This window comes from Athene cunicularia, assembly GCF_003259725.1.
Source record: "Athene cunicularia isolate RWA chromosome 13 unlocalized genomic scaffold, athCun1 chr13_part1, whole genome shotgun sequence".
Classification (NCBI taxonomy): domain Eukaryota; kingdom Metazoa; phylum Chordata; class Aves; order Strigiformes; family Strigidae; genus Athene; species Athene cunicularia.
The window spans coordinates 13,349,781-13,373,159 of record NW_020799117.1 but is presented as its reverse complement, the minus strand read 5'-3'; the positions used below and the strand labels follow the sequence as shown (position 1 = coordinate 13,373,159).

At 36.6% G+C, this 23,379-nt stretch overlaps 1 protein-coding gene across 1 annotated transcript in view; it reads right to left on the bottom strand.

The window, feature by feature from the left end:
- GABRA6 (gamma-aminobutyric acid type A receptor alpha6 subunit) overlaps positions 1-22,372 on the bottom strand; it is a 110,121-nt gene extending 87,749 nt beyond the window's left edge. Inside the window, exon 1 of the mRNA XM_026858551.1 lies at positions 22,176-22,372. Coding sequence (XP_026714352.1) covers positions 22,176-22,372 — 197 coding nt within the window. The remainder of the gene's footprint in view (positions 1-22,175) is intronic.
- Between the last annotated feature and the right edge of the window lie 1,007 nt (positions 22,373-23,379).

The window sequence follows — 23,379 nt, the reverse complement described above, 5'->3', positions numbered from 1 at the left end:
TTATTTAGTAAAGATTCAGAATGAGAGATTTTGGTCAAAATTGCTGCTCTTGTATACGAAAAGGTTTTGGTTTAATCAGTTTTATTGGCAAACAATTTTTTTAAATTGTATTTCCAAAAAAAGTATTTTGTATTTTATGTAACTTAAATTATCTCGAGTTAAACTTTTTGAAAAAAAGAATGTGTCTACATGTTTTCTCATTAAATAATTAATACCAAAGAATGTTTCAAATGAAGCATGTAGTAAAACTATTGTTCATTTTTCTTTTCTAATTTTAAATAATTTGTATTTATTCCTTTCAGTATCAATTAGCAAATTACATTGAAAACCCCACCCTCTTTTTTTTTAACTGGTTATCATATCATTACAGTTCAGTAATACAACCTTTTTGTCTTTGTAGGTGTTAGGAACCAAAATATTATTTAGCTGGAGATATTAATATTTCCACTTTTCTCGGGTTCTGTCTGATAAGATGCCACAGCTCTTCAGGATTTTTTTGCCTTTTTGTCCAGACTCTGCTGTGCCTTTCTTGATGAATGACATACAACGACTGTTCTTACATCATCACCTTAGAAGTGAATCCCTGTATGCTTCTGGGTGTTTGTAACTCAGTAGTAAAATTGCCGTTTGGCTTTTGAAAATTGTTTCTCAGAGCTCTGTTCTTGAGGAACATTTACTGTCAAAAGTAACATGTCGCTGCGTGGTTTGGCTGGTGTGGACCCTGTGTCTACCTCTGCCACTTTGAAATTTACTGTTCCAAGCTGCAGGATGGAATAGGCGAAGTAATGTGTTGAAGCCACATCATCGAGATTAAGGTCAAATATTAGTCAAAACTTCTAGTAGTACAAATACTGGAGGGCTGGAATTGATGATTTCTGTTATTCTTGAAGAACTGCTATGATTTCATTGGAGATGTTATGTCTAGTTGATCCTACCTTGGGAGAAAGGAAGGAGTGAGAAATGCAGAGCAGTTGTTCTACATCATAAATACATTAATTCATTACAGTTAGCATTCTAAACAAAGATTTTTGTTTATTTATTTTGAATGATATCTTAAATGGGAAAGAACTGTGTTTGGGTAGCCTTAATTATGAAATAAAGGGGTAAATCAATATCTGCATTTCATTAGTTAATTGGGAACTGAATATTAAATAGATTTTTATAGATTAGTGCTGTTAATCCCCTGTTAATACATAAATTAATGCTGTTTCATAGCTCAGATGATAAATGACAGACTGCTTACTCAAGCTTGAAATCAGACTGTTTTCCACAAATTGGAAAATAATTCGGTATATCTGATGGGCAAATCAGGAAAATAGTGTTGTAACATACCAACAGAATAACCAAATTGAATTATATTCATATGACTCAAATTTTTACCTTAAATTTTGATTTTTTTCCTCATTCTTTCTGCCTCAAACATGTATCCCTTAACCATTCCTTACTTTTTTTTTTTTTTTAATTATCCTTAAGATAAGGAAAAGTATAGTTGAGCATAAGTAAAGAGAGCCATAAAAAACCAAACCAGCAGACTTGCTCTGTAAGAGAAGAATCTATATGAAGACCATTTTTCTTTAATTGCTGGTTTTTATTTTCTTAGGCCTGGTTAAAAAGGAGGTGACAAAAGGGAAAGCTTGGTTTGAGAAGGTAGAAAGGCAAAATTTTGAGCAAGAGGACCTGAGAGGAAGAAACACATATGGAAGTAGGTCTGGTCCTATAGTACAGCAGCATAGAGTTTTATGCTAGGTTATGAAAACAAACTTTATTTTACATTTCTGATAATTGTGTTATTCAGGTATTCAAGCTCTACGAAACCAGTAAGAACAAATGTTATTTCAGCAATTAAGTGGCAGTATTTACATGTATTAAATTGTTTGATTTAGTTATGGTGGACATACATTCATACAGTAATGTATGATGAGAAATTATTTTGCACAGCTTAAACATTTTTTGCATTCATGAACCTAGAAAGACTCAAGTTTAAGTTTTTATGTGCTGTATTATCATTGTAACGGCATTTATCTGTGTTTCTGTGTGATTGTATTATATTGCCAGATATGGACTAGGAGTCATTTTTTTGACCATAGAGAGACTATAATGTGGCCTGAAATTGGAGAGACAGTAAACTTGCTCCCAAAAGTGATTCTTATCTTTTCTTTCAGTTTATAGTTAACTAACTTTTTTATTTTCTTTTTTTTTTAACTACTGAGGGATGAATGTTGTTTCAGTCTTGTACCTTTTCCAGACACTTGGTCCGTGCATTAGGGAAGACCACATAAATTTAGCAATTTGCATATGTTTTTAATGTGTAAACTATACACTACAATTTCAGGCTTACTTTCGGTATGTTTTTGGAACCTCTAGAACATCTATTTCGGGAATATGTCTGTGCTACCGTCAAGTGATTCTGGTGCTTATTTAGCAGATATCATGAATATGGTGGTTGCATTGTTAAGTATCTACTGATTTTACCAGTCATCTCTGCAAGAATGCTCATTTCTGAGAAACTTTTTGAAATACACATGACTTGGAAACATCACTTCATGGCTCCTTATTTTTATGAAACAATAAAGTGGCTTTAAACCTCAGTGGTCCTAGTTGGAGTGTCCCATGGGTTGAATTCACTGAGATCAAAAATGTAAGGGTGGCTTTGTTTTTGTTGAAGTTAATATTTATATTGTGTATGTTTTTCTGGGGAAGGAAGCTTCCTGCCTTGAAATGTATGGGTTTTATGTTGATTAGTATTTGTGGCTGGAGTTTTTGGGATTGATCATTATTCCATTTACAAACATGCTGTCATGGAGGTTTTGGTGTTTTGTTGTGGTTTGTGGTGCGGTTTCTTGGTTTGGTTTTGTGTTTTGGAGGTTTATTGTTTTTTTATGCTAGTGTCAGTGTAAGCAATTGTCTGAGGTGTGTTCCATGGCTAGCACTGGGTGCATTGAGACTAATAGTTGGGAGGGGGGAGGGGTGTGTGTAACTTTTTTTTAATCAATCAGTTTAAGGAGAGGGACAGTCTAAGATGAGGCTTTGTTTGTGAAATTGGCAATTCGATTTCTGTGAATGGATGAGTCTTGTCAGCTGTTGAGGATGGAAGGGCTTCTTTGCTACTGTTGCAGTTAATTGCAGTCCCTAAGTGGTGGCTCTCACAGTGGTGTGTTGAAGACAGTCCTGTTTCTGGAATCTTCTTACCTCTCATCTACTTATGTTTCAGAAGAAAGTTAATTTAAACTGTCTCTGAGTTACTGCTGATCTTCAGCTTTTAGTACAACCTGTTTTAATAGGGCCACCCATTTCGAGAGTTTTAATGTATTCTTCAGTAATCGGTTGAGAATATATTCTTTATGGAGTTTTGAAATATATTTATGAAAATTTAATTTCAGAACAGGAAGTTAGAACATAATGTATGTGAGACTTCATGTTGAAATCTGAGTGGAATTGAATACTCAGCATCCAGACAAATTTTTGATAGATACTGGAATCTGATACCTCATTTGCAAATACGTATGTGCACAATGTCCGAGGAGCTTGAAATATTATATAAACAATGACTACCTGTATTTGAGATCCTGCATTTTGATATATTTAGATACTAAACCTTAGCATATAGGAACATACAGTAAGTGATCAAGTGAGAGTGTGTCCAAAGTAACCATGGAAGATGCTTCAACCTACATGCTATGGGTCTGAAAGCCCATGTTCTAAGTTTATTTAGGATCACCTGTGTTTGGAAAGCATAACACAATATCAGTTCTACCAACAGAATAGCATCCTAGGTGAAGTCATAACCAAATATTTACAAGATGCACTCTGGTAAAATCTGAGATTGTAGAGAAAACGAGGTATAATTGTTGTGAATTAACAGCAGGCAATTTATCAGACTTGTAAAAAAAAGTAAAATATATGAACCAGTTTAACCCACAAATAAACAGAAATTGTAGTCACAAACCTTAAAAGTATTTGGTAGTGTAAATTGATTCAGATATGTGTAAGGTACCTTTAAAATGCAAGGCTAACCTTAGTTTTTAGATGATTTGTCCTGCTGGGGAGAGAAATAAATTACTCAAATTGACTAGTAAAGAGAGATGGTTGGTCTGTCTTTGTTTATTTTTGAAGAAACACAATACTATAGATAAAAACATTAAAACGAGGAAAAAAAATGTTCTGTAAAAGAGGATTGACTTGAATGAAGTCATTGGCAAAGAGTCATGGAAAAATATCCCAATGCATGTGAAAGGCAGAAGGTTTAAACTACTAACAGTATTGTGGAAGGTCAAGGATCTTTTTTTTAAGGCTCAGGGAAATCTTTCAATGCGTCATTTATAAATGTTTTATTAAAGATATAAGAAATTAGTATTTTGTGGCACTTTTTTTCCCCTTTTTTTGTCACTCAATGCATCACAGAAGCACAGTAGGAAAGTGGACAAAAAATTCTGAGGCACCACATTTGTGTGGTTTCCATCAAGCAGCCCCTTCTGTCATGTGCTGGTGAATTCCTTTTTTTCTGCTGTTAGGTATTTCCAAGATACTGCTCATGCAGAAAGAAGCAGGAGGCAAATTTTGATTGTTGTCTGTGAAAGCATTCTGCCTTCCTGCTGTGCAAGAAGTAGGTTTTAGGGGCTGAATTGGCATGTTCAAGGAAGCTCTGTCAGATAATTAGCTGGACAAGGACTGATTTTTTTTAAATTATTTATTTATTTGTTTATTTAAATACTTACCTATTTTAACTACCAGACAACTTTGACTACCCTGTAAGAAGCTGTGAACTGGTAAATCTTGGGGTCGCTGTTCATCAGTGTAGCAGGTCACTTAACAGGGAGTATTTATTTTTGTTACTACTCACTGGGCATGTGGGTTAGAATTGTTGAGAGTGTTCGAATGCAGCTTTCCATATGATTTTTAAGATCAGTGTCTTCTGGGGGAAGGATGTAAGCCTATTATCAGGGTAGATTTTCACATACGTTTATCTTTTGTGCTAAAAGCTGAACCTACTTTGCAGAATCAGGACCTTTTCTGTACTTGTTCTCCAAATAAAGTCCATGGTTATTAGATCTGTGGGTCTTTTACTGCTAATATTGTTAAGCTTTCCTTTTGAGGAGGATTCTCAGTCAGGAATCCTAAGGTGCATGAGGAACAGTAGACTGCACTCTTCTGTGCATAAGGCCTGTGAGAAGTATAATAAATGGAAGAACTATTTATACAAAGGAAAAGACAGAAGAGGGGTTAAGAACTAAGCAGGCACATCTCTGAGTGCAGAGAGGCAGAAGAGAAGAACGTGTTGGCTTTGAAATATTCAGCCCTGGGATGCAGGCTGCCACACTAGGAAATTGGAAACCAATGAGGTGATAGTGCAAGGAAGCAATTGTCCAGTTTCAGATTTTCTGTTCCTTTTAGAACTTAAGTAATAGAATGGTCATCAAGACAAGTAACAAATCACAATAGTTTAACCCTTCATAATGGAAGGTAAAGTTAGATGATGGTTCCTATCACTTGTCCTGGGATGCAGGGCTAAGTCTGAAAATGAACATGGTGCTAAGGTTTTATGGAAAAATAGGGTGTTTTCAATCCCATGGTCATCTGTCCTTAATCACTGAATTTGGGACCAACTGATACGTAAACAATGAAGTTGTAGAGCCTAGGAAAGAGAGCCATAGTAAAAGAAGCAAGAAATTAATACAGGATGAATACAGTAAGAAGCTTTTATTTATGTTTGCTCTGAATGTTGATATATCAATGTGTCTTCAAAACTCAAAATAGAGAAGTGTGTATATCTATCTGTATATATTTGTAGGCTGGAGGAGCTTGTGTCATTCTGAAGATCTAGAAGAGAATGCCAGTGTATATGGCTATGTGACCAGCTTCTTTCATAAAGAGGATATATAGTATGTCATTTTGTAACAGAAACCACATGCTGTTACTGCTGTTGTTTGGGCTGCATAAGCAGAATATGTATTTGAATTTTCCTTCACCTTCCTTTTTTAAGTAAGAGGTAAGTGAAAACTTAACTGAGAATGATAGATGGAGGTGGGCTATGGACAGGGTTTTGTAAATCAGCATATCTGTATTTTAATACAGTCTTGCTTGATATAGGTCATGTGGATCTTTAAAGAGAAAAATACATAGTTCTGTTTTAAATACACCACTTTTACTCACAACTTTCATCTTATGTTAAAGCACCCTTAATAGCGTCATCAATCTGCTCTTCAATTGTCAGTAATATCAAATCTATGAAACACATGGTGGGTTTTGAATTTGAAACATTGATTTACTTTGTAATGTCCACTGTATAACTGAAGGCTTATTTAAATTTTCCTTACAAAAGTACACCTGAGATTTTATTTTAATTTCTATATGCTATTCTTCCAGTGTGCCTTTGTTTTGCATGAAGAGACATGACATTTGCTTGAGGTGTGGCCTTAATTTTTTTTTTCTTCCCTTGTGCAATAGTCCAGTTGTAAGCTTTTCCCTACCTTTGACTGTTTTCAGATGCTACTTTATTCTTTTACTGTAGGATGGTAAACCATAACATAATTTGTTCCTTCCCAGTCTCTAGTTTAGGTTGGGTCCATGTTATTTCAGGCACCGTGTCTGGGAGCCCATTCTGCATTTTGAAAACATCTCTTTTTTTCTTACTGATTATAGAATGAATCTAGGGAGGGCTAGTCTCCTGGGATAAAGTCAGCCCTTGTGACTTTTATGCCCTTCATGACTTTTCCTGTCATATTTTTTACTTGTTGTTTGACCACAACAGTGTTGGGTAATACAGATATACAAGTACTGCACATATGAAAGCTGAAATACGTTCATGGACTTCTTTGTATTGAACACGAGCTGCAGCACAAACCTTTCCTCATTATAGCTCATCTCTTTCTCCACTATTTCATCTTACTGTTTGTTGTTCATTGATTTGTGTCAGTTTGACCTGACTCAGCAGTGCTTGTCTCTCTCGCTTCCCCTTTGTGTGTATACGTAACTGTTTCCATTCATTCAGTTCCCTGGGTCTGTTATGTTTATTTTGCCTAATACAGTAAAATGGTTGAACATCAAGGGCTCATCAATGTGTAAGCATATTCACAAACAAAAAATGTGAAGGTGAATTTGTAGTGTGTAAATATCTGACCATTGGCCTTAATGTAGCTGGCACTGCTGTTATATCATGACACTGACTGTAGCAGTAATGGAAACACGAGTGTTTACCAAGATGGAAAAGGAAATCCTGCATGTTCCATTCTCACATTTTCATTTGCTGAGGGCATATATCCTTTAAGACATAAGCATATGTTAGAAGTTAAGCTAGTAAGGGTTTTGCTGAAGTGTCCTTTTGATCATCCTGGTTTCAGTCTGCAAAATGGAATATAGCCTGGAGGTGGGGAAGTTTTCCATTGTAACTAATGGTAATGTCATAAACAGGATTATGTCTTGAGTTGTAAATGGCAGATTAGACAACCATCAAGAGAGAAAATACGTTTTCCAGGAAATATTCTCAGTGAGAAAGAACCTTAGGAAAGAAAGATGAAATGTCATATATAGGCAAATTTTTTATATGCAGAATATTCTTCCCAAATTTCTCTTGAGGCATCAGCTGTTCTCTGAACATCCAAGAAGTAAGTTGTGCTTCTGATCAGCTTCCCACACATTCTCACCCACACCACTTTGCTGTGTCATCTTAATGTCATTTTTAAATACTAACAAAAGAAGCATTTTGTTTATAACGCAGAAATAAAAATCTTGAGAGGGGAAAGAATGTCTTTTGTATGTTATTTTAGCAGATCAAAGCTGACTCATGAGTAGCAAATATGAAATAAAGTAATTAATGTATTTAAAATCCACATTTCCTGAATTAAGAATTTGTTTAAGAAGTACTTTGATTATAGTTATCAGATTTCATAGACTTTTTTTCATGTGATTTTTCTTATTTTTAGAGAGTTTACTTTGCTGCAAAGTATTACATTTGGAATATATAACAGTGTAGCAATTTGTAAAACCAGATGTAACTGGTGCTTTAAATAATTCAACATGCTAAATTGAACAGTGGCCAGGTACACTGGAGGCCAAGTGGGAAGATGGAAAGCAACCATTCTCAGGGGGAAAAAAACCTATGGTATAATTTACTTGGCATGGGAAGGTTTAGTCAATTCTTGTAATTTACTGCCTTTGTGGTGGCCTGATATAGGAAATCCCTAGAAAAAACAGAAATAGGTTACTCCCACCATTGCAGGCAAGCACTCATACAAGTTATCATTTTCATGAAAACAAAAAATTTTCAAGATTACTGAATTTACACCATGTAGTCTCTTGGAACTGCAAGGTGAAAAAATTACTCCTTGAGAGGTCATTGAAGCTTGGACTGGTTTCTTCCAGGGAAAAGGGAGAATTGTGTTGGATTTTAGGATGAGAGCTTGATCTTGGTGGCACAACATAACAGATGTCTTAAAAGAAAAAAAAAAGTTGCGGTTGTACATGGAAATCACCAGCAGTATATGAATAGCAATGGGAGAAAAATTATTTTTATTAACTATATCACATATTATCAGTAGAACAAGTGCTCTATTGCACCTCTCCTGTACATTTCTAGGCAAAAATCAGTCTATTTTTTTATTTGCTATCTGTTATTATTCTGGATAAACAAAATACTTCATTTTTTTGTTGGCTATTGAGAAACTTGATTTGGATTTTAATTGAACTGGGGGGGGGTGGGGGGTGGGGGGTGTGAGATACTTGAAGTGAAATCCTCCATGACTATCTAGACAAAAAGAATGCTTAAATTTGAATTAAGGTTTAATTCAATTCATGTAGACGTTGACTTCAGCTTTTAATTTTTGCTTGACAGTATCATGAGTTTCTTCACACATGGCATAGTAATAACTTCCAAATTGTGGGTATATAGTGCTACAGTTGCAGTTTATGTTGCAGTAGCAGCTACCAGCCCTTGTAATGACCCTGTTGTAATAAGGACAAAGATCTTGTGCTTGAAGGAGATGAATCGCAATTTTTGTCTAGGTGGTAAACAACAGTCTAGCTCCCCTGCTATCTGAAAGACTCCCCAAAAGATTAATTTTAAAATGTGTATAAAAGCTTCTGCAAAAGGCAAGAGAGAAACACTGTGTGGCTGTCACTAAAAGCAGCATTTTATGACAGACTCTACTTCTGAAGTTCACTGGTGAGGAAAGTGTTTCCAGGACCAGTAGTATTGTAGTGCAAACTTGCAAACTAACCACTGTAGAAACATTTACCACTAGAGGGGCCAAGTTTTATCACACTTGGATGTGTTTCTGTATTTAAAAGCAAACAAACAAAACTAAGAATAAGCCCGGAAAAAACACTTATTTTCCAGTAACCTATGACTTGCAAAAGTAAAATGGCTGGAGTTGCTACATTTTATGGGCAGAGTTTTATCGGGGTGTATACATATTTTGTTTTTTTCTCTCTGCTTGTGTAGTTATACTCCTGATACTAAGAACCTGAGACTTCAGTGAACTGATGTAAAAAGCAATGGTGTAATAGACAATTAAGGCTTTGATTAATTCTTGTCTCTGAAGACCTCAAAGGTCATTCTTTATGAACTTGAGAGGGCTGTTAAGCATTGGAACTCTCTCTTTAGACCGATGTTATAGTAATTTGTTGTTATCCAGTTTTAAATGCATCCATTTCAAATCTGGCATAGTAAATACCAGTTGGCCATCTACACCTGGCTAAGGTGGGGAGAGGACAGTGTCTTGGCTTTTTGTTTCCTTTCATTTTACCCTTACATCTACTTAAAAAAAAGAATTGGAGAGCAAGTGAAGTGAAGTAATTACTTTAACTGTGAATGGGCATTATTTAGCTATATTGTCTGTTGCCTTTGGTAAGCAATTGTTGCTTATCATTATCTTAACATATGATAAAAACTTTAAAAATATTGGAAAGATGAGTTTCAGGAGGGCCTCTCAATCCTACCAAACTCTTGCAATCCTATTTTATGGATGGCTAAATTAGTTTCCTTGTTAGACTTCTAGCAACATGACTGTGTTAATCATCTGATAGTAGTAAGCTTATGTGACAGCAGACTTTTGTCTGTGTTCCACTATCCTTTGTGCCTGGGCTCCCAAGATGCTACTTATATATATCTTTTAAGTGATGTGGAACAATGGTGCTGTTCAGTGTATCACCTCTGTACAGCTCTGACAGTGTTTTACACAAGTGGCTATGTTATGAGACTTCAATTTTGTGGTTGCATAGCATTATTACTGACTTCAGAAAATTTTCCCTTCCTTCAACACCTAAGTTAGAAGATGTGACAATAAATACTTCTTTTCTTCTAAAAATATTAATTGCTAAATCACGCCTGGAATTTACATAGATCTTTATTCATGAAGGTAAGAGCAGTTGCAATATTGCTTCCGTCTCAAATTAAGTCCTCACCAGCAGAAAAGAATTGCTACACTGGGCTGTTCTCTGTCATGTTTTCTAAATATAACTTAAGAGCGGTCTGGTTCCTGAAGCCATCTGCATTAGTATGTCTAGAGAAAATAAAATACCATATTAGTCATTTATTTTATAAGTGAGCATAACTTAGCAGAAATGAAAATAATTCTTCATAAGGAAATGCCCTTTTAAGCAAAGACATAGTTCTTTATGTGCTACAGCATAGAGGATTTATGAGACTAGTGATTGTGCTTGTTTCCTGTTTATAGGCACCGAACTGCAGAGGCACCTTTTTTAAGACCTGGTTTTGATAGAGTAGTAATTATTCACCTTCCTCTAAGATTTTTCGCTTCCTCTGTTTTCAGCCTAAAGCATTGTCTAATAGGAAAAGGGTAGTGATTTTTCTAAAGGTGAACCAGAGTAGCAGAAGGGAAGGAAGTTTAAAATGAACAGGTGGAACTCAGGTAAGCCAATTTTTCCAGTACATCAGCAGTATCAGTTTTCTGTAACTATTTTCTTTATGAAAATAGTATTTTAAAGTGACACAGGCAAAATAAAATAACCAGCATTTGATCTTCTCTGTAATGTTGCTAATGCTTTTCTTTATACTCATATTTTTTCTGTCCTTTCTTTCCTTTTGTTGCCTTTGTGTGTTTTGCTTGCAGTGGTAAATTGTAATCAAACCTTTCTCATTGTTCAGACCTGTAAAGAAATTCACAGAAGGGCAGCCATTTAAAAGCAGCATTCCTTAAGTTACCATCACTAGGATTTTCTAGGCATACTATTCAGTATTCCTCTCCTGCTGGACAAGGTTATGCTGTCATTACATTGCAAACCAAAACTGGGCTGCAGTTCTGCCAGGAATCCATCTGCCTGACAGTGCCACACTAAATCCCCAGTGCGATCTCTTTGCCTGCTCCTCAGTGCATTGCTGCTATTACTCTGCATTCCTTTATATTTGTGTGGTGTTTTTTCTGTTTCAGTTTTGGGCCCATCTTATGTATGCTCTTTCTTTTCTGAATTAAGGTGTGCCAATAGCAACAGTTGACTTCACGGTTAAGCATTGGGAGGAAGCGTAGTTGATGCTTTTCTTGTTTCTTTTTTGTTGATATTTTGGGGTTTGTTTTCTTCTGTTTTTTTTTATTTTTCTGGAGGTAACTGTAGTATTTATAATGATGGGAAACATTTCCTTATGAGCCTGTTCTTTATAGTAAATAATGCTACAGTAGAGGCACGTTGACTTACGGAAGCTCCAGACTGTTAATGCCTTCCCCTTTAGGCTTCTGTTGGCACTTAGCAGCTTTCTCTAGAGGCTGCCCAGTCTGGCTGCATAAGACCCTTTTTTGAATAGAATTTAAGATTTTCATTCAGATGAGACATTGACAGCTCTAACAGTCTTCAGATAATATATAAGACTTTTAGCTCTGTTTGTTTATCCACAAACTTTGACTTGTTGATTATTTAAAAAAATTTGAAATAACTTCTGCAGTGACTGCCTTTAAAATTTACTAGTGACATCGATACAATGGTAATTAGGCTAGAACTTTTGTATATTTGGAAGTAACCACTCTAAAGTATCATTGAATACCAACTCCGGGTAAGTGCTGCCTTTGCCATTTATGATACTTCTAATGCATGCATTTCTATCTGTTCTATGTAGATAAAGTTTGATACCATTTTTATCAAATAGACACTGTTTATGCTAGCAGTTTTCCTCTTGAATCTTTATAAACGTTCCTTTAGAAGGATGTCAGTGTGTGGCCTAGAGAAGAAGGAAATATGGCTAGAATACAGCATGCAATCCTCTGGGCTAACAAAACAGTTTGTTAAGGGGGAATTTAGTGCATCATGTATTGGAGTGTCTCAACACTGTCATGGGGCTTCTCTCAGTTCTGTAAAAAAAAAAAATCCCTTGAATATGGGAGTGGAACCCCAGTTTTCCTTTAGCTATATTCCTGCTGTCAATCCTGTGTAGCTTGAATGGCAAATTAAATAAATGGTCTAGTTAACTTTAAATGTCTAATTATGGACTTTTGTCCTGGCTCTAGGCTGTCTGTAGCACAGTGGGAATCAGTAGCATAACACTTGTTAACTAAAAAGTAGTGACAATAGCACTTACATTAGAGGCTACGTCTAATCCATGTTCACAGAAGAAGGGATGATGTACTATTAATACATAATGATTTGTTAACAGCTTTTCCAGCTACTGTTAACTCATTTTTCTTAAGACCTTTTAAAATTTTTTTCCTTAACACTTCCCAAACCTTTATTATTGTACTAAGCAAAAACAGTAAAACAAAAAAAATCGGATAAGAACATTAAGACAGCATGTGAAAAACACTTCTGTATTCCTGTGGCTATGTAGTGCTTTGAGAAGTTTAATGGAGGACCCATTCATACTGCCTGTAAGAAAGCAAATCCAGCAGCAAAGAATATGAGAACATCTGGAGTACAAGCCAAGTATCTAGGTCAACAAATGATGGTTAAGTTGTTGCTTTAAAAATGGTACAAGTTAAGGATAGTGGTTGAGCCTGAGTTCTGCAGGATTATCTTAAGGTCGTACTTTTGTTGTTGTTGTTCAGTGATTTAATTTATCTTTCAAGTTGCTGGGAGAACGTAATTTTCAGCTTCAGTAGCTTTCCACATGCCGTTAGCCTATGGCTAAGGTAATTTTATTAATCTTGTTATTAATGTACACCAGCAAGTATGATCACAACAAACTCTGGCACATGGGAACAACGTGTCTTGAGAGACACTTGCAGTAAAGGATAATATGCCTTTGATGTCTGAATGCTATTTCTCTAGAGAGGAGAGTTTTTATTTCAATTTTCATAAAGCTCTGAATATAAGTTGTTTAAATCCTTTATACCTGTAACTTACAGACTTTTTCTTCGGTGCAGTTGGGGGTTATTCTCATGCTAGTACAGGGCAAGTCAGAGCATTCTAGATGATATGTATGTGTCTTTGATGCAGTACGTTATTATATGTGTAAGTGTATTAGGTTGTATAAAAAGAGAAATGGTGAAGTGAATGAGGGAATTCAGTTGAGTAATAACGGACATGTAAAAGTAATGTGATAAACATGATGGCAATATTCTGCAGTTGTACAGTTTATGCAAATGCTAAGTTATTTTTAGGAGGCAGTCTAAGAGTTAATGTACTTTCAAAAATTGAAGTGAATATGGGTAAATTAATGTAGTTGCCTGCAGTAGAATCTTATATGCTTTTCTATAAATTTATTGAAAAGTGCATTGCTATTATCTTAGTCTTATCCCCCAAATAGAAAATATAGCTGTGCTTTTAAAGTGATTCCAGTTTGGATTTTAGGACACTTTATTCATCTATAGACACCATAAGTAGGCCTTTAGAGCCCTTACATTCTGATGGGGAAAGAATATGTGCAGGAACATAGATAAGAAAATCAGAACTACAAACGTTACTTAGAGGTGTGCGCTGTAGCGGACCTCACACTGAGAAGTACCTTACTTTCTGTAAAATCCTATTTATGTGTGTAGGTTGTTTGTTTTTTTTCCCAGAACATTGTATCAAATTCTGTTTCAAGGTATAGCATGTAGGCCTTATTCCTGTCTTAACAGATCAGTAATCTATAGTATTCTCACTGAGCTAAGGAATGCATTTCTTTGAATATTTTATAGCCAACTGATTATCTTCATTAACCTGGGATGTAAAAAAGATTGCATGGCTGTGTATGTCCATATGAACACATTTTAATATGTAGAAAGCAATGCAGGAAATAAGTCAGCAGTGGATCTATACTCCACCTAACACAAAATGATAGTTCATTCTTTATGCAGTCGAATTATTAGAAAGAAGCCTTGAAAAACTTTTTGTTAGTTTTTTGTGCCAGTAAATACAGGAAAAAAAGAAAAAGATCTAAAATGAAAGTAGAACAAAGTAAAATTAGTAACCAGCTAATCACATACTTACTGTTTAGGGCAATGTGCAGCTGACAAGTGATGCGATGATAGATAGCAGACAATTTCCATTAATAGACCACACAAGGTTGAAATTAAAGGAAATATTATTTGGCTTCTGTATTGTGGAAGCCTCAGTATAACACATATACCATAATCTCCAGGAAAGTTCTTGCATTCCAGACCTCTTCTGGCTCTTTAGGATTGTCAAATAATTCCAGATTTGTACTCCTGATGATAACAGTCATTCTCGCCGGGAACTGTTTGGTTTTGTCAATCTGTGCTTTAAACCCCATGCTTTTTCAGGGACCTTATGGCATGTGCTGGAGATGGTGGGAATCAGGAATTACTTATCACCTCTCATGACTGAACTGCACGTTGAGAGTGAAGAGGAAAGACAGAAGCATGTAGCATGTTAAAATACTTCACCTGGAAATCTCAATTTTTGGGCACGCAGTTCAAACTACTATTGGCAATGCAATTAAAAATCACCGTCATTTAAAAGGACATCAATTATATGAAAAGGGGAGATTCAGGAAACTACAGTATCTCAGTAACTACCTTTCATATTTAAGGCCTTTTGGACTTTTTTTTTTTTTTTTTTTTTTTTTTTTTTTTTTGTTTTAAATGCACTGTATAATTTAAGTGGCTGATATGAGAACAGCAGGCTCTTGGTAATGGACCATTCCTCTAGACCACAGCTGCATGCCATAATCAGCTTCTTAGCTTCCGTGTTGACTGGTTCCATTTCATAGTCTTCAGGATAGAAAATCTTGTATTTATTTCCAAACTTCATTTTCATAATAACAAAAATACTTTTCAAGAATTAAGAATGAAAACAGATGAATCCAAAAACTGAAATACTCATTTTAGAGCAGCAGCCATTATCTTTTATGTCAGTCGTCATTGTTACTTAGCTGGTGTTTAGTAGTCAGAAAAGTGCTTTGCTTCTTAATTCTGCTTTTACTTTTTATGACAGTAAGTGAACCAAGAGCTCAAGAAGTGAATGAAATTGAACAAAATAAACTAGAATTAGTAACGTAATTTTCTTGCTGTGAGCAATGTATAACTGATTCATGATGTGATGAGTGAGAGTACGGAGACAGATTTCAGTTTTGTTTGTGATCTATTTGTTCTATGTATTAATAATGGGTCTTACTGACCACACCAACTGTGTTACCTTTCTGTCCTCACTTTTTATTTACTTGGATATTTTGGGGATGAGGATTTTTTTTCAGTGGAGCTCTTCCCTGTTTGGGAAATTCCACCTTTTCCTCTGGCCATGTTTTGTTTATAAACTGGAAGGTATATAGGAGAAATGAGGTCTTTTTTGGTAGAGTATGAAGAATATGTCATTTGGGTATACTCTAAAGCAAGGTTCTGGTTCTCCATTTGTTCTTCCTACCCCCTTAGTCAACCTTTCTGAAAAACAAAGAATTGGCTTTTTGCCTTAAGCTTCTGATTTAGGCTTTCCCAGCTCATTTTCCTTTGCTATCCCACCATTCTGAATGGGTCTGTTACCTGATGACTGCCTCCTCTTATTTGCAGGTGCTTCTGTTTACTTTCCTGCATTTTTCCTGTTTCTTACTCATGACTGCTCACACCTTTGCATAGATAGATTGTTAAGGATTTTCTGAGGGGAAATGATTTCCTGTTGTGTTTTCATGAGCATGTGTGTGTTAAAATTTGCAAGGTTCTTCTCAGAAGCAGAGGAGTATGTGGTATGAGTAGGTATCTGTGTGTCAGAACCAGAAGTGTGTTGTTCTCTTGTCTACCTGCCATGTTCTGAACCTTGTGGCATAAACTGCATGTTAAAAGGATGAAATGTTGCTTTAAAAATGTAAAATATATCGACTTTCTACTGAGAGAAACTAATTTCTGGAGCATTCTGTTGTGCACATAATTGTGTGTGTTCTGTCTGAGGTTACGTTTCAGTTCAGGTGTACTGCATTAAGTAGAAGGTCATCTGGCTGGTGCTGGAAAGTGCAGATTGGCACTGAGGAAGTTGGTTTAAAGAAATAATTGGGATGAGGAAGTTAGATGTATTTTAGAAGATATGTAGGTATTTATCTGAGGACTACAACATGAGAGAGGACAAACAGGTGGCATCTGGGGAGTCAGCCAGAACTGATGATTTTGTTCACTGGAGAAAGCCAGCTGTAAGGGATAAGAGCAGTATTTCTGTTTTGAGATGAATATGTGAAGATGCAGCTTTGGCAACTGAACAGCTGAACGGTGTAGTCTTCAGCTGAGTTTTTTTGAGTCAGAGACCATTCTTTTGTTATTTTTTTGGCCAGTGCCAAACCTATTGGAGCTTTAGTTACCAGAGCTTTTGAGTGCTAACCACAGGCAATCACATTTGTGCAGGTGGTCTTCAGGAAGAGGCATGACTGTATAACTGTATGGATAAAGCAGTTAATTACAGGCAGATTTATTTTCAAGGCTATCCTTATGTATCACTGTGATGGTTTGACTTTGGCTAAATGCCAGGTATCCACCTAGTTGCTCTATCACTTCCCCCTCCTTTTCCTCTTGTTTTCTCAACAGGGGAAAGCAGATAAACCAACCCTTGTAGGTAAAACAAAAGCAGTTTTAATATAAGCAAAATGAAGGAAAGGTCCACGCGCAGAAACAAAAGCAAACAGATTTATTCTCTACTTCCCATGGACAGGTGATGTCAGGCTTTCTCAGGAAGCAGGGCTCCAATATGCATAGTGGTTGCCTCGGAGGACCAAGGGTGACCCCAGCCCCTTCCTCCTTTCTCCCAGCTTTATACTGAGCAGACGTCATATGGTATGGAATGTCCCTTTGGCCGGTTCGGGACAGCTGTCCTGGCTGTGTCCCCTCCCATGATCTTGCCCACCCCGTCCCACTGGGGGAAATATCAGAAAGAGCCTTGGTGCTGTGTAAGCACTGCTCAGCAGTAGCCACAACACCAGGGTGCTATCAACACCTGCCAGCTCCCAGCATAAACCAGAGCACCGTGAGGGCTGCTATAGAGGAAAACCAATTCCAGTTCAGCCAGACCCAGTACAATCAAAATTTAACGTGTAATATTAAGGTGTTTAAATCTACACAGAAACATTTAGGTGCAGTCATCAGTAATAGCAGCAGGGATGCAAGGATGCAGTAGGTTACTAGAAGCTAGGAGGTAACAAGTTCCAAGTCATCTTTCTGTAAGATTCCCAGTGACTATGTGGAAATCAGTGGGTCTGGACAGGGAGGCACTTCAGGAGGTAGGGAACAAAAGATAAATTGAAAAAGGAAAAAAAAGACATTTGGAGTCTTCTGGTAAAGGGATGAAGTATTATTATGGAGGAACAGAATAGTAATTTTTCCAGAGTTCCTGAGTAGGGGAAGAATACAACTATGTCAAATTCATGTGGCACTTTAATGATGTAACCCAAGTGAAATCTGTGATGGGTGATTTATGCAAGCTTATTTACCATTTGTTTTCACTTTCTTAATGTCTATGGTAGTTTTATATTGCATAATAGGTTTTTTGGATGTGTGGAAGTAGGGGTTTTTTTTGCTTAGCTTAAAGCTGGGTAGTCTGGCAGTGTTAGCTCTGGTCTTTCCATATTTGCTGAGAAAGGAATGCATTTTTGTGCAACTATTTGCATTCCTCTCACTGTATATTCTTTCTTCACTCATGTCAGATCTTCAGGTTGACATAAGTTGATGCTTGTCTGGAGGAACATTTAGGTTACAAATTTTAGAGTAATCAATATGCTTCTTCCATGCTTTTGGAGGTATTAAGATGCACTGAATAACAAAAGTTACCCAATTTTTTGCCTCAGTTGCAATAAATTGGGTATTCACGTTTTCTTTTCACCTTTTACTTCCCTTCTTTCTTCATCACTCTCCTTCCTCACACAATCAACAGGGTGAGAAACTCATAATGACTTTTACCTGAATCCCTGAGAAGGCTCTGTTGTAGGAATAATTACAGTTGGGAAAATCTGTTTTATTCCATTCAGAGTTTTGTTTGTTTTTAAAGCAGAGTAGTTTATATAATAAATGCCATTAGATGGCTTATGGGAGGCCTTGCTCATAAGGCAGAAAAAGACTCAGGGAGACAAATGGCCTTGTCAAGCCAAAGCAACACCCATTAGCCACACAAGATTGATCAAGGTACAGAAGTTTGGACCTCAGGAGCTACTTCAGCACCATCTTGACAGGGTTTGGGTTTTTGTTTGTTTAAATTAGTCATATGCTGGGCACTTTGACTCATTTCAGAGCACATTTACAGTTAGGTTAACTAGGGGAAGAATTGGGTGAGTCCTTGAGCTTCAAGGCACTATCTGTGTTAGAAGATACCTGGTTTTGGAAAGAACAAAAGCATGCTCAGAGATTTGCATATTCCTGCAAGGCTTCCATTAGAAGGAAACATTAACTGAAAGACTCTTACTTTAATAGGTAAAAGAATTTTTGACCACTGTTTTTCTATAAATACTTGAAGTACACTTGTCTCAGAAATTAGTTGTGTGCTTTGCTCTAGATATAATTGATTTTCAAAGACAGCTTTTGAGAATGGTTCATAAAATGCTGCAGTCATGCAAGTAGTAACATTATGATAGGTTTCTGAACAAAAGAATTTTCTTCTCTTTCACTAGTATTCATGTATTTAATCAGTGAAGGTTTCTGCCTGTTTTGGTGTTATATGCAGAGTGGATTTTTGAAAAAACAGACAGACAGGCCTGTGTAGTTTATTATTATGCATAGTTTATGATCTGAACCATCTGAAATGGTTCTCTAAGAACCCTGGCTGGATACTTTGTTCATTAACAACCTTATCAATTGATGGTGGCTAACTGGGATGACCTGATGGTGAGAGTGAAAAAATAGGAAGCAGTAGAATCATCAGGGCAAAGGGGTATAATGCAAAATGCTGCTTTTCCCCTGCTTTCTCCCCTGTTCTTACAGAGATTTTTATTGTACTGAACTGTAAGACAGCTATTTAGTTTGTTTAATTTTTTCTGGTTTATTCCATTAATATCCAAATGTCAAAAACGCTAAGGTCACAGAACCTACCAAGATGTTAGGCAGGTTTAAAAAATCAGTGCCATTACATGTAGGCTGTGGATGCCTCTGTACTGTACCAAGTATGTTTCTGTTTACAGTAGGATCATGATACACCCTAATTAAAGGAAACTGTTATTATCTTGATTAAAGCAACATGAGTTTTTAGACAGCAAATTAAGTTATGATAAAGTAAGTTTTCTGCACATTTGATTTTTTAATACATAATTCTTCTGGTTGTGAAAAGCATAGTGATGTGTCGGGGTTATTGCTACTGCGTACCTTGTAATGCGGAATGAAAAAAGATCTATATTATTCAGTGTTCATTGTAAAAAGTATGTCAGAAGATTTCAAATCAAATATTTGAATAATGCTTATGGCTTCAGATGAACATGTTACTCATGGTTTTATAGAACATCACTCTGCTAAATACTCAGGAACCAAAAAGAGCAGATATCCTTAAAATATAACTTTTAATTATTGTCTTGTCCTGTGATGATTATTAGATGTGTCTGTAAGTTGCTGGTTGGGCAGGGGTTTTTAGGAGTGTCATTTGCCTTGTAATTGTCTAAGGTTTTATTGTGTCCACAAATTATCACTCTTTTTTAAAATTTAGTTATGAGAATGTGGATTGATTATAGATACACAGTTCTCTCACGGCAAGAGTGATGTCTTTAGAAAATTATTACTGGACTGTTTCTGTTACAGGACAGAAATTTATTGCAGGACTGTAACACCTTTGCTCTGTGTGTGGGTTGTCTGTGGTTCAGGGTTGTTCTGGGATGTCTTTGTTAGAGCAGAATCTGAAGGTTCTGATCCAGGATGTTAGGGCTATGCAGGATAGCCTTAATCTGTTATGAATAAATATTACTAATGACTTAGAAACTGTTAATAAAATTTCTTGTTTGCAGCATGTGCAAAATCTAATGCAGAAGTGGAAATTGTTATTTTTTTTATAAGGTCGTTTAGATTTCACACAGCTGAAAAGATAATTTTGCACTTCCGTAGCATCTATTAAGGTGATATTAGTAATGCAGTACTTATCTGAAGATAATCAGGTCAACTTCTTATGAGGCAGGCATAAATTACCAAGAAATATTGCACGTAGCATTCTGGAAACAAACAAAAAAAAAAGACAGCCAATGGGTTTGCAATTAAAAAAAGATGTTACCAGCTGTTTTATAGATTGGTCACTGGGGCTCTAATGTGGGATAATTAACTCTACGTTACATAAGGTAAATGATGCTTTCACTCTTTGGGTGTTACTAATGAAAGGCGCCCTTTAGGAAAAACTGAGAATGAACTGTAGGATCAATTTTTAAGTCTGCCTGGTGCTGTTTACTTTAGCTACCACATTACCTTATGCCACAGGGAGTATAAGGAAGCAAATAACAATCCTTTATTCAGACATACATAAGCACAAACATGCAACACATGCAATTTGAGTCTACCTCCACAGCATAATGGTTTCTTAGTGTCTGCTGAGATAAGTTTAAGAATCTATGGATCTCTGGTCAAATTGTAGTAGATTTTGGCATGTCTAGGTCTTCTAATAATATATTTAGACACTTCCCCCAGCAGGAAAATATAGCTTAATTTACAGAATGTCTTTAGTAGCTTGTTCCTGATTACAAAAGAATTTTGTAGAAGGCAGAGGAACTTAACTGAGGTTTAGTGTGCAAATATGCTGGATGAGCACTAGACCATCAAACAAGGAAGGGACACTGCATGAAGAGAGAGGAGGGTAAAAATGCCCTGGGCCTAGCCTGACCTTCCAGATGAGAAATGAAAGAAAAATAAAAAGGGTCAAAGCTATATGCTTTGGAGTTCCCTGAGAGGACCATTTTAAGCTTTTATGTCAAGTTGCTTTACATGCATATGGTTTCCTGGTCTGAACTGTGTGGGCACTGGCAACATAAGTTACCTCTGAATTGCTGACTTATGTGGATGGTTTTACTTGTGACAGACCCAGTGTTTCTGTTGTGAAAACTCTCTGAGAAGTTACTTATAATTCAGATACGAATTGAAAGAAGGAATAATGCAATAAATAGAGTTCCCATGAGATACAATAAAGTTTGAATATTCTAAAAGGAACCATGTAAGCTATATAGTAACGTCTAGTTTTAAACGTGAAATCTATGACAGATAATTAGAGGTAGTTGGATGACAATTACACTAAGCAAAATATTGGAAACAAGCTTATAAAAACCAACACTTTTCAGAAAGTTTTTACTGTAGAGCTCCTCCATTAGTTGCTGAAATTAACATGATTATAATTAGAACAGTCTTGTTTCTTCTTCCAGTGATTGTATGTGTGTTTTGCTGTGGATATGCATGTGTTTCAAGCTCCCAAATTTCAAGATATTTTTAGTACTTAATGTGTGAAATGGATCTTTTGTTCTGCCTTTGTTGTTTTCAAGTGCCTGCTGTCTGAGTTACAGGCAAGTTTAGTTTTTTACTGTGTTCAGCTAGACCACTGGGGAATCCTTGCCTTAATTAGTAAATTGCTTTTCAGTTATGTTTTCCCGTAAGCTAATCATGGTTGAGTTTGTGTTGCACTGAGGTGCTTATCCACTCTGTCAAGTTGTGTTAGGAAACCACCTGTGAAGGAAGGAAACCAGCCAGTGTGCAGTGCATTCATAAATCCGGAGATACTTATTCAACACTGAAATACCAGGCTACAAGCTGACACACTGAAAGTTTCAGGTTCTGTAGCTTGCATCTCCTGATACTGTAAACTCTGAAAAGCCTCAGCCACAGCTGCATGGCTGGTATGCAAGCTATCTTGTTTCAGGAGAGATGCTGTGGTCCCCTCACCTGTGGGCTATGAACCAGCCAATAGCACACAGCAGACCTTCACTAGCAGTCATTTGTGCAACAGTCACGTTACCACTGTTGTCGCTGAGGTTCTTAGCCCATCTGGCTCTGGACTCCCTGATGAGTTTCCATTTTAATGTGAAGAGTCTTTGCACTGCCTTCAAATGTTGTGTAGGCACTTCTTTCTTCAATAGCATTATCCAACACTTAGGGCAACTTCCTTGCTTCTTTATACATTTGGGATGGCTGTTGCTGAGCCAGCATTTTGGCTGCAGTAGCTCTATCCACGGGTGTTGTATGGCCTTAGTAAGAGCTATGGACAGGCACCAGGGCACTTGCCAGCAAGCCCTGCCATCATAGTTCTCGCTTCCTTTACACTAGACAGCCCTACAGACCATTCCAAAATCTCCATCCACCTAAAGAAAATGGAAAATGTGTGAAGATAAAACCAGTCCACAGATGTGTTAAACCTTGCTCAAACTTGCTTTTCCCTCAGGTGAAGGTTTGCACACCCTTTTCAAGGAATTGCTCTTCATCTCAGTGCAGAAATTCAGAAAACAAACGTTTTTAAGGTAGTTTTAAAGTTGAGTCATGCTTCTGAGACTTTCAATGAATGTCAGAGTTAAGTTATTACTGCTTTTAAATCCACCACTGTGCAGGAGTGGTGCGTGAGCAACGAGTCAAAGGAAGAAAGCAGTCTACTTTCTCTAGATACTTGAAATCTTTGAAGTATGATGCCCACATGCCTTCCATGCCTTCTTTATTGGTATACAGCATACCTCATTCTGAAGGTTGAAAGGAGAGTAACCCTTCATGCTGCTGGGTTTTTATATGCTAGTGAACGGGTCCAAACCCAAGCAGAAAGGTGCACCTCTCCTTTAAGGTAAATATTTCTCCCTCTCTGGTCATAAATATTTCACCTTTCTTCTGGTCATTCTGCAAAGCTGTACAGTAAGGTGGGGCAAGTCTTAGTTTCTTTATCTACAAAATGGCCATAAAAATATGTATCTAATGTTATTTGAGCCTTGGCTGAGGTTTATATGCTTGGATTAAAGGGTGCAAATGCTGCAGGGTTCTGTAGGGGGTCAGTTCAAATGCTGCAGGTTCAGAGCAGCAGCGTGTTTGAGCAACAGTTGCTCTGTCGTAATAGCAAGTATCAGATCAAATGATTGAATCAACATACCCTATTCAGTATAATAGGAAT